Below are 25,885 nucleotides of genomic sequence, written 5' to 3'. Positions count from 1 at the left end.
TTGGGAGACAGAGAAAGTGGCCAGGGAGTACATGTTGTTTTCGCACAGATGAGATATTTAAAACTGTGAGAACGTCATTTGGACCAAACTATTAATAAGAAGTCATTTTGGTGCCCTCCCACCCCCAATCCCCTCCCTCCTGCTCTGACTGAACCCCATTACTCCTTTGGACACTTGCCCTGCTGTGTCCGCATGGCAGCTGGACGCATGCGCACCGGCGAGGTTCTCAATACTGTCCAATACTTCTGAACAGCCCGGTGCTCAAACTTGGACGCGGACAGAAAATAATGATGTTTTCCGCGGAATTGAGCGTTTCTGTGCCAGGAACAGAGCCCCGGAACTCGTGTCTGAGTTTGTAACGGCGTTTAAACTGATCTGAACAACTCCTCTGACTTTTTTTTCTTTTTCTTCTTGGACTCTTGCTGGTAATGGCCAGCATTGACTGAGGTGTTTTGATCCAGTCAGTGACAGCCTGCAAACAGCAGGGAGAGCTGTGCGGCGACCACACTGCATTTGATTATGAGCACTTCCAAGCAGTGAGGGGAAATCACGGAGCTGAACTTGCTGGAACGTTAACAATTTGAACTCAGGTAAGGTTTTCTCGTGTATACGTTTTCTTATGTGTGTATGGTTTTTTTTTCTTTGTTTTTGTTTTACAGTTTCACATCTATGGTTTTGTTCTGCCCTAAAACATCACAAATTGAACTCACACCGCAGGTGTTTCAAGTTTGAGATCTCCATAGTTTTCCCTGTTGTTGACTATGGCTAATTTCTTCTAAAGGAGTTACAAAACTCTCAAAAGATACACCAATCTAACAGGGAAGAAGGTTAGAAAGAGTAATAATTATGATGATTTATTATTCAGAAACAAATTATAAACATTATATCACATTTGACAATAATATTGACAATGATATTATGAATAGGCTCATTTCTAAGACTGTCAGATGGAATTCAGATTTCATGTGTGTATTTTAACCAATTACAGTCGTTTTCTGATCGATCAGAACTTGACAGTAAATTAACAGGAAGTCATTCACCTGCGTCTTCATACATTTGGTGAACCCCTCTAAAAAGCTCAAGAACACAGTAAAACAATTAAAGCAAATCAAAATGTTGATGATTATTTGACATGTGCCAATCTATGACTGCAGCTCAGTGTGGTTTCTTTATCTTTTCATCCAGCCTCAGAAGACACATTGATAGAGACTTTAGTCGTCCCCCCCCCCCCCCTGCGGTGCTCCTTCTCCATCCCGCCGTACGTCCTCTGCTTTTTCTCTCCATCTCTCCTCTCATTCCACGTGGAGTTTGTGATTATATTTGATATGTAGGAAATGGGAATCTTATACCACTGCCCGACTCTCAGGGCTTCAATAGCCCCTGGCTATTGGCCTGTCCCTAACAACATGACAAGTTACACGCCGGCGCAAAATCTGATAGGGCCTGTTGCGCCGTAATCCGTGCAGGTTAGATTTCACATTAAGGACTCGCACTTAACCGACGCGCAATAATGCGCGAGACGTGGGTGAACGGGAGAGGATGCACATCAAGAGGCTTGGAAATTCACAATTGCACGGGGGGCCCTCTCTTTCAGTATTGCTGCCATTTAGAATAATATCTGCACTTAATTTGACACAAGCAAAGGGAAACATGCCGAGGAATGCCGTCTTTTCAAAATCTTTCACACTGGTCTGATATGTTTTCTATCAGTTAAATCTCGCCCTTTTAGGCCACATTGGCTATGAAACTTCTTGCTTGTATTTATGTTTCAGTTTTATCAATTTTCTTTTTTATAAATTTGATTTGACTTCCCTGGGATCATTGCTGAAATAATAATAACAATATTAAATAATAATAATAATATTAAAAATATCCACAGAATTTAATCTTACAATTCGGACACCGGTGCGAATTGTACAGCTGTGTTATCAGGCCGTAATTTTTAATTGTGAAAAAAAAGAAGCCTCACAGTTTTGATTTCACACAGTTTTCATTCGCCTTTCCCTTAAAGCACGCAGTTTATACCGTAAAATATAAGCTTTAGATCTGACTCACAGGTATGAAATGCACCGCAGTGTAATTACTTAATTTTGTTATTATCGTGCAATAAGTTTTTTTTTTTATTATTTCAGAATACAGAAAATGCTCACTCGGGGGCTTACTTGTGGCCCAGTGTAAGAGAGAGGAGAGGCCCGTCTGCATTTTGTGTCGATAACCAAACGTTTGCAAAAAAAATTCCCATTGTCAACGTGTCGTCTGTGGAGTGATTGTTGCTTGGCAGCGATCACAAAGTCGATCGTGTTTAAACCGAATATAATCTGTGACTTTTCACTGCCACCTGCGGTTTGTTCAACATTGTCCCCTCTTCGGCTTTCAGAGCGTGATATTACCGCAGTGTTGCCTCCTGGTAATCCTCCCTTTACCGTGCCATATGTGTTTCTTATGTGTCAATAGCCATAGTGAGAAATATAATTCTCTCTTCTGGGACGCTGAAGGAAATGGCAGGCATTATTGATCCCCTGTTTAGTATCAGGTAACTTCTGGGTGGATTTAAGGCGATGCAAGTCTGTGTAGTGTGCGGTGGGATGCGAGACACAGGTCTTCAACATCATTTAAGACTATTTAAAAAGGAACCAGCTTTGGCATGATGAATAAAAACGCCTGCTTCCTCCGCAACAGTATCAACTATTTTATTTTCTCAAATAGAAGAAAGGAAAAAAAAAAAACACAACCTACAACCTACCTTTCATCAGCCATGACAGGACAAGGACAGACAGACATCAGTCTTTGTAAGCTTATTTACAAGCGAACCCCATCAAGGGAAAAGACAAATAAATCATAAAAAGAGGAGTGAAAAGCAAGCAAGATAGAGAGCTGATTATGTCCTCCACAAAGGTGAGATAGGGAGAGAGATGGAAGAGAGGGAGGAGGGGTGAGACTGGAGGCTGGGGCACAAATCAATTCACCTGAGAGACGCATTATTGTCTTCGGTTTCAGGCCAGGAGGAGCTGAGCGCTATGAAAAATTAAAAGGATGCCAGTTAGTTTAAAGGATCGAGCCAGAACAGTCTTCACTGCATGAACACGCGTGCGTGTACACACACACACACACACACACACACACACACACACACACTGAAGGAGAAGCTTAATTTAATGTTAGTGACTCCTATTTTAGGACAAACTTTAAGTTTTTATTTTAGGTGCTGATCAGCGCCTTGTGGAGCAGTAAATAGTTCACTTATTTTTGTCCCCCTGTGTATAGGTGCAACATGCATGCGCTCATATATGTACACGAATATATTATGATACAACATTATTTGTCAGGTAAATTCACAAAAAAGCTTCGATCACCCTGCGATCGAGGTGCAGGTGCTGAAAAACATTCAGTTCAAGCAAAATCTCTCCATTAGGATGAAAAAATAACTTTTCATTGAGAACTCAACCTGAAAATGGTTCGGTGGCACTCCTTACACTGCTGGGAACCACAGATCTAATGACAGGGAAGGACTTTTGTGTTTGAACGTGAGTGTGCGTCTTTGCAGCCTATTCTTTTGTTCAGATGTCAAACTTCTGACGCCCTTTGCGCGATAAATCAGAGAGGAGCCATTTTGTGCTCTTCTGCTAGGACGATGGCATTGTTGTCCTTTGTTTTCTGCTGGGCTTTTGTTGCAGTGTCGCTATCTGGATTTTTTGTGGAAAAGAGCGACCGGTACCAAGTGTAGTTTCTCTTTACAGCGCCGATTGCAGTGTCTTATCTCTCTTAAGTTGTACACAATCGCCTTGCTTCCAAACTCCTGCGCCAACCTGTCTCCTGTCTAGCATTAATGGGGTCACTCACTGTCTTCATGCAGCAGTCAGCCACTGTGTCTGTGGTCCAGAGCCAGCCAAGCAGCCGTATCATTTACACTTCTCCATTTTCATTGTTGATATTTACTTCTGCAATTATCTCTCCACTTCACCCTTAGCCGAAGATGATATGCTGAAGTTAACACTGCCGCTTCCCTCCCTCAGTCTCCTGTTGCTCAAACATAAACACACTGACAGAAGTTCCAACCGACAGATGCAAACAGACATAAAAATGAATACAGTATGGTGGGTGGTTTCATCCACAGTGTAAGTAATCAAATCAGGCAACCACCCGAAGAAGTGTTTCCACTAATGTGCCTGCCAAGAAATTAGTTCAGGTGATCATTTATCATTAAACTTGGTACAGCCATTGATACACGTTTCATTTTCTCATTCTTGCCTTTCAAGTGTGTGGCAGATCACAGCCAGAGAAGCCATGGAGGCCTCACAGGACCTCAGCGAACAGATGGTGAGTTAAAGGCTACTGTATGCATGCAAGTGTGTGTCGCTGGGCGGGTGTGTAAGTATACTTTGTCTCGGCCACACAAGAGTTAGGTATGGGTGCATTAGACAGATACTGTAATTGTCCATTTGTGTGTGTGTGCGCGTGCGTGCACGTGCGTGCATGCGCTAACGCACAGCAGATGCGGTTCAGTGACTGTACAAACCATATGGCAGCAGTCAAGGTTAATGAGACTTTAGTAGAAGCAATGATGGACGAAGACGGTAATTCAAGAAAAAGTGTGTTTGTGGGAATTGTGTGTGCAAAAGAAATTCAAATCGCTGAATATATTCAACAAATAGATGATTTAGATTACTGTCATTTAGATTTGATATAGATAGAAGAAGAAAATGCTCCGAAGGTTATACACACACACACACACACCCACACACATATGCAGACACACAGACACTGAGCCGGAGGGTTTGCAAGTGTCTCAGCTCAGCAGGTCATCTCTGCGTCACGTCAGTGCAGCGTCCCAGTTCTGCTTGTTTAAAGATCAGGCCGTATTGTTGGGAAAATGATTTTGGCGGCCAGCAAGGGCCACTCACATTTCAAAGTCGTTAGTCAGCCACCAGAACAGGTGTAATTTCATCTTTCCTCCTCCTCCTCCACCTCCTCCTCCTCCTCCTCCATCAAGCCTCGTTCTCTCTCCCTCTGACCTGCCAGCCTCGACAGTAATAATAGCGCGAAGTGGGACAGAGCCCATGAAGTATGTTGTTTTTCCCCTACTTTTTGTGTTGCTCCGTCAGACTCACTGTGGGTTGGATTACGGGCTGACCCCAGTGGAGCACAAGTCACTCACGCATACAGTACGTGAGCCCAGCAAAAAGAGAGAAAAAAAGAAAGAAAGAAGGAAAGAAAGAAAGAAATGAACATCCATCTTGTCTTGCTGCTATCTAGATATGAAATATTGATGTCCATATTCCTCATTTACTTCACATGCCTTAAATAGGGCAGTGATATCATTTATAATGTGAATTTGAGCTGCAGCTCAAAGACATTGATTAATTGTTCATGTTGGAAATGAGATCTCTGAGCAAGGACAGCAATTTTAATCAAACCACACAGAGCTAGACAGTCTTACAGAGTTGAAATAGTTTGCTTTCTGATGTTCAATCTCACTTTGAAACCTTAAAGTTTACTTTGTGAAGCTGGTGATCGGTGAACTAAGTTGAATCAGTAGCTTGGCACTTTGGTTTTTCAGTGTTTGACATGCACAGGTACTCTGAGCTGGAATGATTGCAGTCTACTACAACAGACCAACAGTAAATCCTACCTTCGATTGTTCAGTTTATCTTAATTTTGTTAGTTGCCGGTTAGTGTAATTTCATAACTGAATTGCATTATACTGAGAAGAGTTTTTACTATTTATCTCTGTCATTTGGGATGATGCAATGTAACTCAGAAGCGTGCATTATAATTATCTTATCTGATTCCTGTTTTTGGCCGATTAATTTTCTCTGTAAAACTGTAATTGACAACATACAAAATCCTTTTATTTGTCATTTTCATTTTAGATGGAAATTCAACTCATCCAGCTCTATGCTCATAATAAAACGTTGTCTGTAGCTAACACTGTAAACCTGCACTAGTGTACATGGCCTTCTCACTTTGTCACTCGAAATCTAACAAGAAACTGCTCCGGTCGATAAACATTCTTGTCTTAAACAGGATTTGAGCTGCTTAACAGACCTGGGTCTCTTTTTTTTGTAATTTTCACTTCCTGATGCATCAAATGTTTCCAACCAGTGAAAGATCTGAACTGCACACAGGCCAGTCCAACCCTTGGACTCTTCTTCTGTGAAACCGTGCTGTTGTAATGGACACAGTATGTATTTTAACATTGTTTTGCTGAAGAATTAAAGGCTTTCCCTGAAAAGAGGCCAAAAGAGATTGGATTGGAGAATATGTTGCTCTAAACCCTTTATACACCTTTTAGCATCGATGGTGCCTTTCCAGATGTGCAAGCTGCCAGTTCCATAGGCACTAATACACCTTCATATCACCAAAGATAAGGGCATTTGTAGTGATAAGAAATTGAATGGTCCTTCCCCTGTTAAGTCCAAGAAGAATGCTGCACCCATGATTTCTAAAAAGAATTTCAAATCTACATTCATTGAACCACAGCACAGGTTTCGACTTTGTCTCAGTCCATTTTAAATGAGCTTTGGCCCAGAGAAGATGCCATCGTTTCTAGATCATGAAGACATACGGCTTCTTCTTTCCAGAACATTAACCTGCAGTCAACTGTGTTCACAGAAATTGATTTCTGTGTCCCCTGTGCACAGAGATGTTTCCGGATTCTCTGCGTCATTAAATGAAATTATGCACAGTTTCACATTGAGGAACATTTTTCTGAAAGTGCCCCACAATTTATTGAAGCAGTATTTTGCAGATCGGTGAACGTTTTCTATACTCTGTTGTGAATAAAATGCTATAAAATTTAACAGAACGTGGGGAGAAAAAAAACGATCAAATGTTGAAACTGAGAAATATTACTCTACTTGAAAAGCACTGGCTCAATGTGAATTTGGTACCAGCACCCAACGTATTTCAGAAAATGTGTGAGTTTTTGAAAAGTAAAGCAAGTGGTTCACTCCTCAGTTACAACTGTGTGGGCAAACAGCCCAACGATTTCAAAACGATGTTTCTCAAAAAGCATTGTGGGATAATATAATCTATGGCACATTCACAGCAGATCTGAAACAAAACTGAGAACTCATATTTAGTGGCTTGAAGGTCGTCAGGTTGAATCTTTATAGTAGCTTGGACAGCTGAAGGCACCGCTGATTATGAAAAATGTGTCCAGTTTTTGTAGCGACATAGGCTTGCACATGTCCTGACGAAAACTTTACTCACAGTTTTTTGCTTATTGTCTTAGTTTGATTGCAACCGCAGTTCCAATTGCAAGTGTGAGTGACAGATTTAATTTCTGTTCAGAATAAAGATTAAATTCACTCTGTAATTGTAATTAATTTCCGTGCTTGCTTTGGTGTCTTGAAATTTAAACTGAAAGTGGCTAATTCTTTCCCCACACTGCTTCATTGAAATAGGCGTGTCTCTGGTGGCTAAGAAAACAGCGCAGACCTCACACACAAAGTTTCGGGGAGTTGTCAGTTGATACCTGATACCCCCATTCCTCCTCTCTACCCTTTAAAATCCCCGTCCCTTACTTCCTCAACCCCGCCCTTTTCCCACCACATCCATCGCACGTCATCTGGGTTATGGTCAGGCGTCCTCTCTGGCCGCCTGCCTGCCGAGGGCCAGCCTGCCGTCTGGGGTCCTCAGGGAGCACTGGAAGGAGTCTGGGGCACGGCCAACAGCGGTTAGCCCCGTAATACTACTTTTAGCTTGTTTAAGTGTCTCACTCCACCTGTTGTCACATACTCGTTTAGCTTTGGAGAAAAGGTGATAACAGTTTTGTGCATCAGCTCAATAAGATAACGTTGAAGAGTCAAACTACCGTATGGTGCTGTTTTGATCTTATTAATTTAGTCAAATTCTAAGAATAAGCATGAATCAGATTTTCAGTGGGGATTGGCGAGCATCAATCCTTCACACCAGCTCACATAAACTCCTCTCACAGTCCTTCAAATGAAGTCCCCAGTCTGTAGATTAGTGGAGGAGCCAGTGTAAGACGGGGGAGCAGCGGCATTTATAGATCCTTAGGAGACTTGCAGGATTTAAATGTATGACCACCTGAAGAAAAACGTGAGAGAGATTGACGAGGAAAAGTAGGATGAAATAAGAGGAGGAAAAAGTTCCTTTTGCTGCAGCTCTTTCCTCTGGTGCGCTGGGAGAGGCCCTTATGGCAGCTGTCCTCATCTGTGTGTGTGAGAGAGAGAGACAGAAAGACGGAAAGACAGACAGAGACCAAGTAAGAAGAGGAAAGGGGTCGGGTTGCACCCCTCTTTCACCCCTACAAGCCCATACAGACACATTCACTCAAACTTACGTGCAGCAGCAGTAGCTTAATACGAGTACTGCCCTACCCTGATAGCTAAGATTGCATACATGGTCATTTCAAAATCTGCCCAGCAACAAGACATGTGGAGGGATCACAGAGGTGTGGAGTGTAACATCAACCCCCTGGCATCCTGCTAGTGGGTTGGCATCCTAACTGTGGCACCAAGGTGCACTTCAGTTTCAGCTCAGTGGCAGTAATTCTTGTTAGATTTATGTTTAGTTGACAGCTGAGTGCCACCGTGAGACTTGTCTTCAAACTGAGCAAGAAACGCTTATTCTATTGAATAGTTTTTTTCCAGTGACAAACATTAATAAGCATACAGTAAACGAGCACATTTTTGGAATGCTGATTTGCAGCCAGGTACCGATTTAACCATTAAAACAACAGTATGTACAAGAGTGGGCAAGTGAAAAGCTTTGGCAGCTGAACAGGACTGAAAGGTCAAAGGCCAGCGTCACACAAAATAACATCACATATGCAATGCAGACAAGCAATCAGTTAGTGTTAAGGGTTAATGCTAAAATGGTCAAATAAATGAACTGAAGGAAGAGTAAGCATTCAGCTAAAATTATAAACTGGTTATCTACTGTAGGTTTATTTTTCCATCGTGTCCTTTCTCTAGCATGTTGTGCCCCAACAGTACCACTCACTAAAGCAAATGGGGTATATTTCATGTGTGAAACCAGCTTTGTTTTGAAGTTTTATCCCCTCTTTTTGACCTAGTTAAAGCATCTCCAATATCCGTCTGAATGTGGCAAATTATGTGTTTTTGTTTATTAAGCGTTTTGAGATTTAGTACAATTTTCCCAGGAAAGAAGACCGTTATGAGTGTATTTCTCATACATTCCACATTTACAGGATGATTTTTATGTAACTTCCTATTCAGTTATGCTGTATGCACAGAGGCTGAATCATCCGGCCCCAGGTTTGACTCCTACCTCAGGTACCTCTGTCTTCATTTCCTATCACCTCACCACTAGTTCTGTCCAGACTAATGGCAAAAAGCCATAAAAAAAAGTGAATTTTTAAACTTTACTGAATTTTGGAAGCTGGGTGCAGTCATCACAAAGGATCCCATTGTAGGTAAAAGACCTACTTTCATGTTAAAAAAAAAAAAGAAAAGAGAACTTAAATGGCCTCTTTGTTTTGACGTTCGTTTTATTTAAGATGCGTGAAACAACCAAAACATCTGTCTTTCACCAAAAGTTCAGGTCATTTATAATGCACATATGAGAGTTGAGTGAGAGTCTGACCAGCCAGAGAAAGATGGCAAGGTGTGAGGTCATCAGGTCACGGGCGGCCTGTGAGCCAGTAGCAGACTGACAGAGTCAAATCCCCAAAACAGACTGGAGAATCCATCTAGAAACTCCGAGCAAGCATTGTGGGCTTTTTAGAGGAACACACCAGACAGGAAACCGCATGATATGTGTGTTTGAGTGTCTGCTGTGTGTGAGAGTATGCGTGTGTAGGTGTTTCTATCTCTGTTATACACATATACTTTCTGTGGTGTGGGATGGCTGAGGTCATCTGAATGGAGACTGTCTCATACTGTAGCCATGCTTGTTTAATGGAAGTCAATCGAGGCAGTGTATTTCTTGCCAGGATTCCTCTCTTTATTGATTACGCTGACTTTTCAAGAAAAACACATTACTGCCAGATGTTGCATTTTTTTTTCTCCAGTGAGCATTTTAACATTATAAAAACTGTTAGAAAGAAGTTGATAGTTGAAGACACAAGACTCTTATTAAAAAGTCTTTAACATAAGTCAGTCAACTTGATAGTAATCCCTATTGAATCTGTAAAACATTGTATTCTTTGATCTCAGCAACTTCCAGGTAGATCCTTTGAGAACATTGCCTACTTCTTCTTTGGCTCAGCCTCCTGGCACAAACTCATCTGCCACTGCTTAAAAAAAAGGAGCATATTTCCTCATTTTGCTGGGAAGGAAATGAAACTGCAACAATTGTGCTTTGGTTACGGGGGAGCCTGCCTGCCCTGCCTGCCGCGAGAACTTCCTCTGCTGCTCTGCTGGGAGATTGGATTTCTCTCTCTGCAGCACAGAATCAGAGAGGTAGCACAGAGGGTGCTGAGGCCAGAAGGGGTGTGACCGGGGTCTCTTTACTGATTTCAATGTCATTGCAGTTAATGTTTATTTCTATTATCAATGAATGTATTTGTTTCCTTTCACAAAAACACGATCGTTTTGCATTTTTCCCATCTTTTACCTTTAGATAAGTGCAGCTCGTTATCATTAGTGTGGTCAGGCCCTGTTTTGATCTCATAAATGTTGAGGATGACTTCCTAAATTAGAACAAGTGAAATATGTGTATTATGAAGGATTTCTTACATGACTTGTATGTTCTGTAATGGACCGCACCTGAAGGGGTGTTCCCCTTTGTCACCTTGTTGAAAATGAACAAGGTGACAAAACTGAAATCTATTCTTACATGACATCTTAACACAACACTTTACACAACTTTTCTTCCAAAAGATTAGCAGTCTTCAAAAGTTCTACGTAGTGCTGCAGCTCACAGCAGAGCAGAGAGAGTGTGTAAAAAGCCACGCATGCACTGTGGCATGCATCATTTTGGGCAGTCCCGATCAAAAGTTTCTTCTTCTGCTAATTAGGTGTTTTTGAAGATTAAGTAGGATTAGAGTGCCATCATATGTCACACTTTTTAAGAAAGAAAAAAATTATTTGCCAGACCCCAAGTGATTTGAGTTCATTCTCAGATAACTTCAGCCAAGCATTGCATCAGCAGCAACAGTTCTAACTAATGACAGTTGACAGGAACAATAGAGGTCACTGCTGAAAAGGTTGCTAGAATGACCAATGAAAACCAATTTGACTGCAAAAGACCCACAGGAAGGTAAAAAATAAAGTAGTTTAACTTGCAAACTCTTACTTAAGAGTCGGGGCTTTAAAGTTTCACGTTTAATGTCACGTATTAAGCATTTTTGTCCTACTACTGTTAGCAGTAGTACATTTTCAGAAGATTTACTGTGAAATTGAAACATATTGTGGTTTGGATCAAGGTGGGAATTTCAAGATCTGTGGTAACAGCACAATTTAACCTTTGTGGAAGAGTCATTGTAAAAGAAAAACAAGATGTGTTCACATGACAAAATTCAGTGTCAGAGATGTACAGCTAAACATATAAAAGCATTGAGAAAAAGTGCTGTGGGCTGTGGACCGTTTGAGTGCAATGAGCATGTTTGGAGGAAAAATAGAGCAGAGATTGATGGAAAGAACACCTTTCCAAGTGTTAAGCACGGCAGCGGATTAATCATGCTTTTTGCCTGTGGAATGACCTCAGATAAAAACAGACAAAAACAAGAACAGAAAAAAAAACTAATTTGGACAAAGGAAAAAAAAAGAAGGAAGGAAAAAAATGTTGAAGCCGTGGTAGCTTCAAACTACTTACAGGAAATTGATTTCCAAACTTTTCCATGCCATGATAGTGATATATAGTGTGCTGTGAGCTTTATGATGTGTGGAAGGCATTTGTTTTTTTTTTTAATTTATTGTCGAAAGATTTCCAAATGAAGCATATTTGTCCACCTGACCTTCTTTAGACTGGATCTGTCCTGTTTTTACACTCTGACGTGTCCTTGGTTTCTTTTGTCTGTCTGTCCCACCTTCCTTTTCCCCGCCGGCCTGCCCGCCTCTTCGTCTCTCACTGTGTCTCTCTGGCTAGAGTGATGATTCAGAGCCTATTGTGAAGTCAGCAATCCGATACAGAGCCAGCCCAAGAGCGATGTTGGGGAGGTGGTGTTGAGGGGAGCAGGGAGGGGGTGGGGGGGATGGTGAGAAACAGGAGGGATTATGGGTGTTCTCATAGCCGTATTCCTGCTGTCTGGAGCCTGAGGTGCTTTGGCAACCTACCTGTCCTCCGGTTTACCAGTTGCTCTCATTCTTTACATCGGCCTGTAGTCTCTGTGTCTCACCATGTCTGTTTTCCTTTCTCTTAGTCTTTCTCACATCCCAAAACTTCTTCACGGTCCATTTTTGGACTCCCTGCTCATCCCTCCTTTTCTTCACACTTACTGTTCCTCCTCTTTTCCCTCAATCGGCCTTCCCTCTTCACAGACATATGGTATTGTGAGTGATTTTATTAGGAAGATGATATGAAGTGTTTCAAGGCCTGGTATGACAGAACAGCTTGTGACTTTCAAGACATTCAACTCCTGTTCCTACTCTGCGGTGCATAGGGCAGCAGTAACTTCTAATAATCCGCTGCATGTTGAATCTAAGAGCAGATGGCGTGTGTGTGAGACCATACCTTTCACTCTGCTGAATGTCTCCCCTTGTATCTTTTTTAAGGACATCTACCTTATGTTGTACCTGTCACATACACACCCAGTGTGATGTCATGAGCAGCATTATTTAACAGGCAGCTGGGAGCCCATTCATCATTTAATTAAAAGCGTCTGAAAGAGATCTGAGACCTAATGAGATTAGCTTTAATTATTGATACTGCTGCTGCTGCCACAGACGCGCACTTACACACACAGGCTCACAAACACACACTCCATCTTATGACCACTGTGGATATCCAGCCTCTTGTAGAAGTGGACCCTCACGTTTAACACATAGATTTACACTTTTATACTTCACAGTTCTTTGCCGTTCTACCTGATGTCCTTCCAGACACACAGAGCTCATTGGCTTCATGGGCTGATAGAGTCAAAGGGAGGACTGCGGTTCAGGCAGCAAGCAGGGGGTGAGGTAGCTGCGGTCAGTTTGGCGGGGGGGGGGGGTTGTTACACGACGATGGTATTGTGTTTCTTCAAGTCCCTCACAGCAGCAAAAACTAGTTCTTACTTCTCTGTTCTACTCACTTAGCTTTCTACTTTCTAAGTGGATTTATTTTTGCAAAACCTACCCACTTAAAATGCTTTTCTGCACTTTTTTTTATTGAGCAATAAAAGAAATCCCCTCGAAAGCCAATGGTTTCTTGGCTTGTAATCAGAGGAAATGCATCATTTCATATGACTTGGAAATACATGTGACTTATAAAGTAGACTTTTGTCCTCTTTCCACTTATACCAATATTTTAGCACTTCACCTATGCATATTGTACTGTCCCAAGCATGTGTGTTAAAAAAGCTCACTGGATTACAAGTTTGTAAAAAGGCAAATTAAGTGCCCTAAACCTGCTTTTATTTTGTTTTAAACAGCAAATAACTCAAAAGAAGTCAGGGGCTGGTTGCACAAAGAACATTATGTCAAGCTTTTACTTACAGTACGAGTAAATGATTCTTTTATCAAAAAAAAAAAATGATTGCACGAAACACCCCCAATGAGTATTTATTTTCTGCTTATTTTAACTTGGAACTTTTTAACAGAAAACGGTAAGGTGCCGACATGTAAAAGAAATTAACACAACAAAAGAGAAGTGTTGTTTGACAGGGAGAAACCTATTGGATTGATTTTGCATTATAGATTTGAAACCCGCCTTTATTATGTGTCCAACCTTTCATATTCTACTTTCCACAGCTGTGGCCTTTTAGCTACTTCACAATTAATGATCGCTCCGCTTTTTTACGTTGCGAGATCTTGTCACTCAGTTATTGGCAACCAATTTCATGTCCACAAGCCAACGGTGCGCGGCATCACTTTCCAAGATTCGGCCTGACTTACCTGTCTGCTGACACTGTTTTGAAGTTCCCATATAAACAACAAAAGGAGATAGCAGCACATTTGGTTTCCCAACAGTGCGAAGGGCGACTGATGGGACACTCAAGATTCAAGTGCTTGTACAAGTTGAACATCACCAGAAAGAACCAACATTCAGTCAACGTTTAGTTAGTTTGTAATCATGAAAATAAAATAACCAATTCGATTTTCGTTTTTTCTTCTCCTGCCATTTCTTTAGAGTCGTCTAAAATTCATGATTGAAAAAGCTCTTGCTGTAATTGCCTTGTAAATTTTCCTCAACAAATGAAACCTTTCACTAGTTTCTGTGCAGCACCCTTTCGAGAGTCCCTTAGCTGTGGTGAGATTAAGCCTGTCATACATGAGAAAACTTAAGAAGTCCACTGGAAAAAATTCAGATTTTATGGTCTCAGTCGCCAGTTTCATGTCCTCTTCAAGACAGAATGAGGTTCATTTTTGTAAATTATGGTCCCATTCAGAGTAGAATAGGCAATAAAGCAGGCCATACCTGTCTGTCTCAGTGTCTGACCATGTGGATATTGTGCTCATATGAAATTCATATCAAGTTCCATGTTCTGAAGAATGTCTCTGTCACTGATTAGAGTTATGACCAGACTGGGTGAACGTGTGTCTGTGTGTGTGTCTGTCTGGTCAGCCATGGACTGGTTTAAGTTTCGCTCAGTTGTTTTTTTAATCACCCTCATCAGATTAGCTGAGCAGGGGCAGTCGAGGCCAAATGCACAATTAACAGAGCAGAACCAGTGCATACACGCACACACACACTCGCACACATCCATCAATGACTTTTCATTTGTCTCCATTGAGTAAAGCTGCATTAAATCGTGTCTGTGATCCCCTCACTCCCTGAGACAATGAGGAGCCAATTTAAACAGCAGATATGAAGACCACCAGTGCAGTGAGTGGGATGAGGAGTAGTGTGTTCTCCTCTACTGGTCTTCCTCCACAAACATGAGAATTCTCTATGAGTTGACTAAATAGAATAATCTTTGGGATGAATTAGTAATGAGCACTGACAACCCGTGCAGCTTTGTGTGTTCATGACTACACACAAAAAAAAAAAAAAAAAAAACAATCAATTGTGAAATAAGGAAGTAGAACTTCTTCCCGTAAGCTTAGTATTAAGCTTGCAAGAGATAGATGGCGAACTGGCTCAACCCTAACCTGCAAACACCAGCCTTCTATCATGAAATGGTGCATTGACATCACACAAAGCCTGCCCAAACCCTAACCCTCACCCCAAACATTTTACAATTTTAGCTGTAAAATTACTCAAGAAAAACCTAAAATGCACTATGACATAGCCCGATATATTTTTTTTTTTTTATCAGAATGCCATCATATCTTACTGTTTTTTTTTTTCAGCCAATGCAGTCTTTAGCATCATAATGAAAATACTGTTAGGTAGCTGGTAAAATGGGATCAAAACAAAGGGATAATGATTTAGGTTTCTTTTTCCAAAAGTTCAGTTTTTTGTAGGAGCAGCTGAAAACAGCGGGGCCCAGAAAAGACATTGTGCTCCCAGCTTATTGTTTTATGTCATTTGGATTTGACTGTTTCCTGCCAGGTTCTGTTGATTGACTCATTGATTGATTAATAGTTAATTACCATTTTAGCCCAAGTTACACATATATAATTCCAGTTTGTATGGTGAAATGTATTGAACCTGTCCATAGGCTTTTGATTGACCTCACAGGATTCGTTAAAGACGCCAATCTTTTAATGTACCAATGAACCAGTTTGCAGCTTTAGATTAGAGACATCTCAAAAACTTATTTTTGGGTCGGTAAACTGTGTGACTTAAATCCTGTTTCTGTCTGCAGTTCTTGGCAAAACTTTGAAAGCATCGGCAGGCAAAGAGAGATACACCTGGCCAGAGAGGCACAGAAAGAGAGAGTTGTGTTTGGAGAGTCCCTACTTCACCTGAACGCCTCCTCCTCCTTTTCCCTGCTCCACAGACTCACCCTGTTCTTTTCTTTCACTCCCTGACTTCTTTTTTTTCTTTTATAGCTTCCTACTACACCTGAAAAAGGGGGCATTTTTGGAGGTATAAAGAGAGGGATAGATTTACACCTCCCAGGCTGGGGGAACTGGGTGGGTGTAGAAGGAGTGGAGGAGGGAGGGTTAGAGGGAGGAGGCTCGGCACAATGTATTTTACATGAAAGGAAGGGGATAGAGTTACCACACCGATAACCACTCATACAAATGGGGACAGCAGAGAGCTTTGAGCAGGGGACAGGTAAACGAGTGAGACTTTGTGTGGGTGTGTGTGTGTGTGTGTGTGTGTGCGTGGATTGAGATAGAGCTTGTGCTTGTGTGGTGAGTAACATCCTTCAGCAGGAGTGTGTTTTGTGGTCGACACACCAGCCGATATCAGACACAGGTATGGCTGGATTATGATCGCATTGCACAGGTGTATGTGTGAATGCCATGTTTGTGTGTGTGTGCAACACTCAATGAATTCTGTTTGCTGTATGCTAGGAAGTTGACACAACTACAGTCTCTGGGTTTTTTTTAGTTATTGATTATCAGTAACTGTTTAAATACAGCACTTTAGCTGTAAAAAAGTACACAACACACATAATTACACTGACGTCACTCATTTGTTTGTGGGCTACTGTTTTGAAGCCACAAGTTTTGTATTTTCACACATTCCATCTTGCTTTGTTCAAACTGGATGTGACTGTATTTGGTCAAGAAGGAAGAACTAACCTCTTATCATCTAACGCCAGTGCCAGCTGGCTAGCTTCGTTAGTAAAGTATTTAACTTTAGCATCGACTGACATTGAGCTCTTTGACAGCACTCGACCTATAGCCAAATAGGATAAAATCAACCAATGGCAGTGGCTGATATTCATCTGATGTGTCCTGGTTGCGTCGCATTGACCTTGGCCTAAAACTGACGAGATTTGTATACATTAGATTTTTTAGTTGTTTAATAAGCTAAAAAGTCAACATACATTGTTTTTGTAATAAAAGTTTTGAAAATTGTGCTCTTTTGAAAAGCGCAGCTTGCACTAAAGAGAAAATAAGTGATGAAAAACAATCAGTATCAGCTAGGTTGTTATTATTTCTATTATTTCCATCCAGTTTCTATACCTGCTTAATCCAATTTAGGGTCATAGGGGGAGGGGCTGTAGCCTATCCCAGCTGTCATTTGGCGAGAGGCGGGGTACACCTGTGGACAAGTCGACAGTCCAAACTGAATGCAGTGATATGCAAATAAACATTGCCACATAGAGATAATTGAGACACACAACCACGAGACACACTTTACTCCGTACTCACACAAACTCCACACACAAAGGCCCCAGCCATGAATTGAACTGGGAATTCTCTTGCTGTGAGGCGATGGTGCTAACCACCACACGACCGTGCAGAACCATTTATAAAAAAAAAAATTACAATTTCAAATGACATATGACTCTAATATGAGCACACGAGGTTGCAGTGATTGACAGGTCTCAAGATGTTATTAGTTAAGTAGGTCCGTCCCAGAGAGATACAGGATCTTGCTTATTCACACGTTTTACTCTGCATAGGACAGTGTGTTTAAGAAAAGAACATAATGCTGTGTTGAAGAAGACCTAAATAAAGCAACTGAAGACATCAGTGAGCTCGGAAAATATTTAGATTGAACTTGATAAATGACATGAGAAGGTGGATTTTCATAGACTTCGATACAATCAGTGATACAGAACCCGTCAAGTCACTTCAGTCAATTCACCTTAAGTCGCTTCGGCACTGGTTTCACTTGTGAGACCCTGTGGCTATAGTACATCCAGTCTATGATATGCATGCCATGAACCTATATCCAATTCGCTGAGCTCAAAGACGCCAACCAATGGAAAACTGCAATTTTTTTTTCAAAGTTTTTGTGAATAGACTATGTGTTTGAGATCATACAGTATCATGTACTGATTTATCAAGTTTAGGAAATATTGCATGTGAATTATCTTAAACTTTAAACTGTGCCTGTCTCACTAGCTTCTTATTTATTGAACAGATGTTAGTATTATTATCACAGTTATGCTATCTTTAAAGTCTCAGTAAGAAAGCAAATGAGCATATTTCCAATAATGTGGAACTTTTCTTAACTATTTTTTCAGACTTAACAAAAAACGTTGACCGACAATTCAAAGAGGTATGATAAATGCATTTGCACATTTGTAAACGCGCAATTAAAAGATAAACAGTATCCAGAATATTAATAAGAAATGCCTCACTTAAAACAACTAAATAAAAGAGATGAAGAGGAGGAGGGTCTGTCTCCATCTGACTGATTGTCTGAGGTGAAGATAAACTCATGTCGTTCCACTTGAAGAGCAAAATTATTCTCAAGGGGCTTTTAAAAGGAGCGAGACACCTCAGTCCAGTCAGACTCTTTCAAAACACTTCCAAAGTCAACAAAAACCAAAGCCCTGCCCTGTTATTTAGCTATATCAATATTCTACACTGTTTCTTTCCTCGGTTGACTGCTCGGTTTTTTGTTTTGCTTTTTGAGCTGTGTATTTCATCAGGCATATTTGGGGACAGCTTCCCTGCTCCCCTCTCCACTTGCTGTGAAAATATTTCATCGGGGATGTTTTTGGACGACCCCCTCCTGATGGGGTCTTGCCTGGCTAATAATAAAGTGCTTGAGTTGTCAAGCACTTCAGCAGCACCCTAATCTGTTCTGACAGCTAGTCCTCCACATAGACTCTCAAACGTCCAGTATACACACAGACACACACAAATGCATACCGGCATCCACGAATAACACACTCTCAACAGACATTTGCCCTGATGTATATGCGCAGGTCCACAGACAGTCTATCAATCAAGGTGTTTATTGGGGTTAGGGATAAATGCTGTGGGATAGGGCTGCATGTTGTCTCTGTAGTGACCAAGCTAAAGGTGGCTGGTGCTTAGCTGGAGACAGTGGAGCTGTTCCAAATTGGTCTCTCGGGCCTGTGCACATTTGGTTCCCCTTCTCAGCTATTTTCTGTCTCCTTGTGCATGTACAGTAACATTAAAACTGCAGTGCACGTTGTTACGGTATCTGTTCATCCAGTTTAAAAATCTCCCATTATAGCAGTATTTAGGGGTTCTGCAATTTCAGGGCTCCACATCTGGACAATGTTCAATGGCACTATTACATAACCCTATACTTATTGAATTAAAAATATGTGCTATGATTATTAGTGTTTTGTACTAATAATGTAAAGATGCTAAACTGTCATAAGAAAGAGGTGCATTGAGTTTTGCCCCCTGACTTATATTTTCCTTTGACCATACTGTATGCAAGGGATTTTTGTCAACCTCAGCTGAAAAAAACCCTTCACTTAAAGCACAATGGCAACCAACTTAGTAGTGATTACGATATGGCCACAGTAGAATTTACAGGCAAACCTCATATATGTTTCATTCAGATGTATGGGGAGTCAGATTTAAATTTTTCTAATGTTGGAGATGCCATCTTTTCTACTGTCCTCCAGTACCCTTTACCAGTTAGTTTGGTGTTTAAGCAATAATGCATCCTGATGCCAAAATAGATGCTGGCTTTTGAACTGTGAACTGACAAAAAGTTGGATGGTCCCGCTCCACTTTAGCGAGGAAAATGCTGTGACCATGACTTCCGAAAGCAATGTTGACAATAACTGTGGTAATCAGACCACATGAGATTTCTTCTTTGACTCAATCCATCTTATATTCACTTAGAGTTTATACCCACATTTCTATATATTTAGATTTCACTTGCATGAATGGGTTTAATTAACTGTTTCTAAGCCCATGCAGGAATTTCCACTTCAAAATGTCACGTTATTTTAAAGCAATATTACTGAGCCCCAACAGATGATGGCTATTAGCAGAGTCTCACAACAAAACATGTTATATATTTGGTCATATGTCCAAACTGTGCTAGGGCCACTTCAGTGTCAGTATCAAATAAAGTGTTGATTCCTAACCCTAACCCCCAGTCTCAAGTGAGAGTGAAGTAGAAAAAGGAAAGAACAGTTGAAGACGTTGTGCAGGGGCCTAATTCCATTATCCACCGCTTCTTCCCTTACAATCAATAGTTTGAAACAGTGTGTTGTCACGTATCAAGGCATGGCAATTGAGTGTCATCGCCTAGCAAAAAGATGGCTGGACACTGATCCTATGCATCATGGAATAAGTAGTCATGGTACAATTTCTGAGTCTTTAATGTGAAACTGAAACATTTTGTTCTTTGGACAAACACAGCTATTGTGCGCCCTACCGTGAAATCGGTTATAGCTGTGCAGTCCTTGTTCTTTGTAGAGATTTCTACAGACTCACTGAATCTCTTCACAACACCATTTAGCTTACATAATGATGAACCGATTCTACAAATTTGTGTTAAGAAACATCACGTTTGCCCACACAGATTTTCATAGACTGGAAAGTCCTTCTCAGAGAGACCATCTATACTCAACCATATTTGTTGCGTGTAAACCTTAATTGTTCGGGGATTTTCCACCTTGTGCTTTTTTTCAGCCAAATATAGACTTTTCTATTTGTTTGTGTTCACGTTTCTACAGTTACAAGATGTGATACGTTGTCTTTGTACTATATTCAGTAGAATATAGTATTTTCATTGATTTGCAAATCAATGTGTTCTGTTTATATGTACATCTTAGAAAACTATTCTAGAAACAGGATTTTAAATGCAATCTTATTTTGAAGTCTTTCAACTTTGAATATTTACAATTAAAGAATTTTCACAACACTTGTCCTCATGAAAACGGTTTTGATATGAAATCTGTCATTTATCTGTGTGCTACTATAGATAAATGAGAGATGTATCTCTGGTAGCATTTTGTAATATGGGTGAACTTTCCCCTTTGAAATGCTATTACTGAAGTGACATTTTAATGAAAAAGTAACAAATTCACGCCTGTCTGGTTAGGGGATATTCATGAGAGTGCCAATAGTTGTTTGACAGTGTCTAACTCCTGGTGTGTGTACAAATGTGTGTGCCCCCCTTGACAATGCCTTGATGACCAAAGTGAAAGAGTGCCATCTTCAGACCAAGGCAGTTGGGAGCTCTCGGCCATCCATCCAGCTCGGCTACACTTCACATGTGACACACATGTGCAGCCGTGTGGTTCCATTTAACTCAGATTGAAAGCGTGCGAGCGTGTGCTCAGGTGTAGATGTGAGCCCTTGTGCGGTATGGTTGAGATGGGGGAGGGTGTGTCAGTGTGTGAGGAGGGGGGGGGCAATTCCATGGTGTGAAGTTTATGGTCTAGCTTCTACTTTCTACTGCACAGTAAGCCTCTGACCTACATCCACACCACGTTTGCATTTACGAAAACCATCCTCATGTTCTTGTTTACAATCTCGATGGAGAATTAAGTTTATTTGTGTCTGTATTGGAAAAAGGAAGTACAGAGAAAAACGCATCTATGAAAAAGTTCTTAGGCTTTAGATGCAAGCTTGAGTGAGTCTGTAATGAGTGACAGCTGAGAAAGAGAGGAGGAGGAGAAGAGAAAAAGAGGGGGTGGAGGCAGAGGAGGAGGGAAACGGGACGAGTGAAATGTTCCCCATTACTGGAGTCGGGGAAGACAGAAGCTGAGCATGGATTGACCTCAGAGGCAGAGTGGAGGAGAAAAACGTAGTTTACATGCAGTGTCTCCTTTTTTCTAGTGACTGCAAGTTTGTGCAGGGTAAGAGAAAGAGGCTCAAAGAGAAAGAGAAAAAGAATGCATTTTCTTTTCCTGAGCAGAACAAGAAAAGCCCGTGACACCTGGAATACAAAGTGAGAGGGCAGGTAGACAGAGAAGAACGGCGTTCGGCAAGCGTGTGTGTTTCTATTTGTGTGTGAGAGAGCAGCAAGTCTGCGGCTGAAGAGGAACTGGTGGATTGTGGCACTCTGTAATGCTTTGTGGAAGTATAAGACTGCTAACTGACCTGATTACACTCTGAGGTAAGAACGAGTCTCCAAGTCTGTGAGGAAATGTGCGTATTTTATGCTAAACTAAAGCAAACAATTGTGGTCTTTTCTGAAGTATTAAAGTAAAAAATGTAATTCTGATCATAAGTGAAAAATGTTGGGTGTAAAAGATTGCTGTTTTTTCTCCTGTTTTAGATAGGTGCAAAATTCAGACCACCCAAATGGTTAGTAGGTTAACGTGACAGCACCGTTGTTGCAATTAGACTAAAATGATATTTTAAAGCTTTACATTCAATTAAATAATTTTTTTTATCTAGACTTTTTTTTTATTTTAGATGTCTTGTTTTTTTTTATAATAATTTTAAATGATCATAATGAGATATTCTTATATTTTCTACTTTGTTTGGAAGCTTAATGTAGGATTATAAGGAGTCTGATTTGAAATAAAATTAAGATCTTGTAATTCACATGGACAGATTCAATAAATTTACTTTTTGGAGGCGGAGGGGATTTTAAGAGAGCTTTTTTTAATTTTTGTATATATATTTTGGTTATAAATGTATGTACTTCACAGTAAACTATAAGAACTGTTTTACTGATGTGTGTGCCGATGTGTGCAACCCAATGCATCGTATCAGATGTCCCACTGCTGATGGGTTGGGTCATTACCAGAAACACGCAGCGCTTATTTCTCTGCTCTTCTTCTTCCTCCTTTTCTCCCCCTGCACAGGCCGCAGTTTGTCTGACACAACTGAAACCTTATTGTGTATCTTTTATTTTTGATTGTGAAAAAAAAGAGTTAAAAACTAGATAACACACTACTTAAATGTGACTCACACATTTATAGTGAAACTAGGCATTGTTTTATTAATTAGAGCCTTTAGTAAGTATAACAACGCAAAATTATTAGTGTATCACTCCCACAAATAAATCTTAGTTAGTGCTGATTACCCGTGGCTCCCGTATGTTTCCCTCGGGGAGTCCTTGTGCCGGCCTGGTAGTTTTCAAAATTGGTCAACCGGCCACCCAGGTCAAAGGTCACCTATTAAAGTGGCTCAGGTGACACAATTGGTTTATTCAGACACTGCGGCCACCTAAGAGTATGCTCAGAGGAGCTTTGTTTCATTGGTAGAAATTAAATTTGGTCGATTCTAATGCAAGTCGTTCAAAGAGGAAGAATGTGACCAAACGTCTGGATACAGGACGCGGGGAGCACTGTTACGTAGCCACTTTCATTGTTCTTCTGCAGCTTTTTATTGCTTTAGTTTGATGAATAAGTTAAGTGATTCACAAACTGGAAAAAAAAAAAACTAAGTGCTAAATTATCATGTTAGAGAAACAGTCAAATGAAATAACTGTGTGCGGTTGTGTTGAATATGAAAAAAGTGTGATAGAGGAAGACAAAAGGGCCGGCATGTTGAGAGAAGGTGAGGGACTCAGACAGCGAAGGAAAGCGCATGTGGATGAGGCACAATGATAAAAGCTTCGGGATCAAAGCCTGCGTGCGCTTGTGCTTTCACAGATCGTGTTGAGGCAGAGACCAAGCCGAGCTTACGTATTACCATGTGTGTGTGCATGTGTGCGTATGTACGCCGAGGTCCTGCATGTGTGTTACATGTGGATTGGCGTTTCTCACGGCCATGCCGTTGCTGTCGTGACTGACAGCCTTGTTAAATTTCAGTAAAGCATGAAACGTGACATGAAAGTGGCTTGTGTGTGTGTGCCCGCCTGTGTGTAAAGTGATCCATACAAGGAGACCGGCTGACCTTTGAACTCTGTCTCGAACGGCTAAGTGCTGCTTCTTATTCGCTCTCAGCAGGATCGTCTAATCAGAACCATGATACCAAAACTGATTCCTCCACGCACACATACAGACACACTCACAGAAATGTCCTAGTTTCCACATACCTTGAGTTTAGCGTCTGCTTAGTCAGGCACTTTCTCTGTATACTTACCTATGATTGCGATAATGTGCAAATGACCTGGATATACGCTGCCCGGGTGATTTTGGCTGGTGTGTGTGTGACTTGTATATCCATTTCCATGTCCGAGTGTGTGTGTGTTTGGCAGCGCGTGCGCGCCCTACACCTCGACAGTGTGTTGACACAGTGATTAGAGGGCAGCTGGTACGTATTGGGCCTCGCTCCGCCCTGCATTTACTGTTCTAATTAGTTCCTGTTCCAAATAAGAGGGAGGAATTTTAATAGAGAACCACTGGTCTGCTGCCTAGTTCTGCATAGCCTAACACACAGTAACACCCATAAATCCAGCCTGTGTGCAGGGATTGCACGCTGCAGTGGAAAAGCAGCGAGGCCAAAGTGTGTTTTCTCTGTTTTTTTTGTTTTTTTTCAAATAAAATGTACCTGCAGAATGATTGGCACAACCAAATGACTTGGTTATCCCCTCCCAAAGTCAAGGCTGAGTTTAGTTTCTGCAGTGACATCTTTAACAGTGAAGAGTGGGCTCTGTTGTGACCTAACGTGACCCCGCCGGGACCTTTCAACTCTTTAAGGGTTGAGAACAGCAATTGAGCTCAGGATGGAGCGGGGTCATGAGAGTACAAGGGAAAGTTAATATCTGTCACTTAGACGCCAGTTAGCATGTCTGTCACAGCGGCGAGTACAGCTACGGACAGCTCATGATTTATTATAAGTTCTGTATTTCATTAACATTTAGAAATGAGAAAATTCAGGCGTGTTTGCTTTTTTTGGGGTATTTCAAGATCAAACATTTTCTACATTCTTACACTGTTGTTGGTGACAACAGTTCTCGATACTAATATAACGTGTCTGGCTTATTAACACGAGTTTATGGGGCTTGTTTATGACATACTTAACACTACTTATTATTGAATAAATGTGTGTAATGCAACGTGTGTGGTTGTGTGTGTGTGTGTTAAGTAACTTACTCTCCTATGGTCTCTCTGCAGGTGAAGAAATCACACAGTGAATCTCATGTTCCAGACCCTTCAGACGCCAGGTATGCTCATGTGTCTGTTTTTATTTCATTTTCTTTTTTTAGAAGTGTGTGTGTTTGTGTGTGTGTGTGTGTGCGTTCGCTTGTGTGCTTGAGCTCTCTGGTCATGGTGAAGAGAGGTGAGGTTTCACTTCAGTTGGGAGCTGCGATGAGGTCAATAGTATTTCCCCCCAAGACCTCAGTGTCCGAAAACCAAATACACACACCCACGGAGGAAAAGATATGCTGATTTAATTGAAAGGACAAGTAAAGAGAACATGCTGTACACAAAGCACCAGAAAAAATGTGCTTGGTCATTTTTAAGTAAAAATGATAAATCCTAAGCATTCTATTGTTTAAATTTGTTTGGGACAATTGCTTTTTTTTTAAAAGGAAACATTTAAAAATGTCACCTTTGGTCATGCAAGGCTTTTTTATACAGTGAAATAAAGAATTAAATGAAAAGAAAAATAGTCAAACCCATGTTTTGTCATGATCTATTTGTTTAACTCAGCTCATTGTGCATGTTAGTGTGTATGCACCTTTTTTTTTTCAACAACCAGACATAATGCAAAGACCAGAAAATAGCTTATGAAACACCAACTCCTGCCATCACCTCTTGAGAGGAATGAAACGGAATCATTTCCTGCTGTTGAGCGACAAAAGAAAAGGATGGATGAGGCCTTCTGAGCGAGAGAGAAAGTAGCAAATTCTGTGAAACCTTTTAAGTTTTGATATGACAAGACGATATATAGTTTAGTCTTTTATTTCAATTTGGGCTTGGACAGTGATCAGAATTTTTTTCATTCCAAAATGTACAGGAGAGCAGAATAAAAACTTTAGCTATGAGGAGAAAAAGGGAGGTAATTTTGGGGTGTTTATCATTTGCACATTCTTATTTTTGCACCCTTTCGCCTCGTCCTCCTGATCTGCTAGGAGCTATATGTTTATATCTGTCAATCTGTGAGTTGCAGTCATGTGTGGTGATGCTATCTGCCCATGGCATTGAGATGGCCTGCGTCCAAACCGCCGCACA

The 25,885-nt window shown here is 40.9% G+C and overlaps 1 protein-coding gene across 6 annotated transcripts in view; it reads left to right on the top strand.

The window, feature by feature from the left end:
* The first annotated feature begins 249 nt into the window (after positions 1 to 249).
* Positions 250 to 25,885, top strand: part of eya4 (EYA transcriptional coactivator and phosphatase 4) — a 45,888-nt gene continuing 20,252 nt past the window's right edge. For 4 of the 6 annotated variants that reach the window (XM_072362317.1, XM_072362315.1, XM_072362316.1 and 1 more), the window contains exons 1-3: positions 250 to 590; positions 4,257 to 4,317; positions 24,824 to 24,873. In XM_072362317.1, coding sequence (XP_072218418.1) covers positions 4,285 to 4,317; positions 24,824 to 24,873 — 83 coding nt within the window. In that variant the 5' untranslated portion in view covers positions 250 to 590; positions 4,257 to 4,284. Of the gene's footprint in view, positions 591 to 4,256; positions 4,318 to 16,175; positions 16,237 to 21,515; positions 21,928 to 24,823; positions 24,874 to 25,885 lie in introns of those variants that run through there. The other 2 variants (XM_072362319.1, XM_072362318.1) reach the window with 2 other exon arrangements.

Source organism: Leuresthes tenuis, unplaced genomic scaffold (genome assembly GCF_036924035.1).
Source record: "Leuresthes tenuis unplaced genomic scaffold, fLeuTen1.0.hap1 SCAF_13, whole genome shotgun sequence".
NCBI classification, from domain to species: domain Eukaryota; kingdom Metazoa; phylum Chordata; class Actinopteri; order Atheriniformes; family Atherinopsidae; genus Leuresthes; species Leuresthes tenuis.
This window is presented reverse-complemented; position numbering and strand designations above follow the sequence as displayed.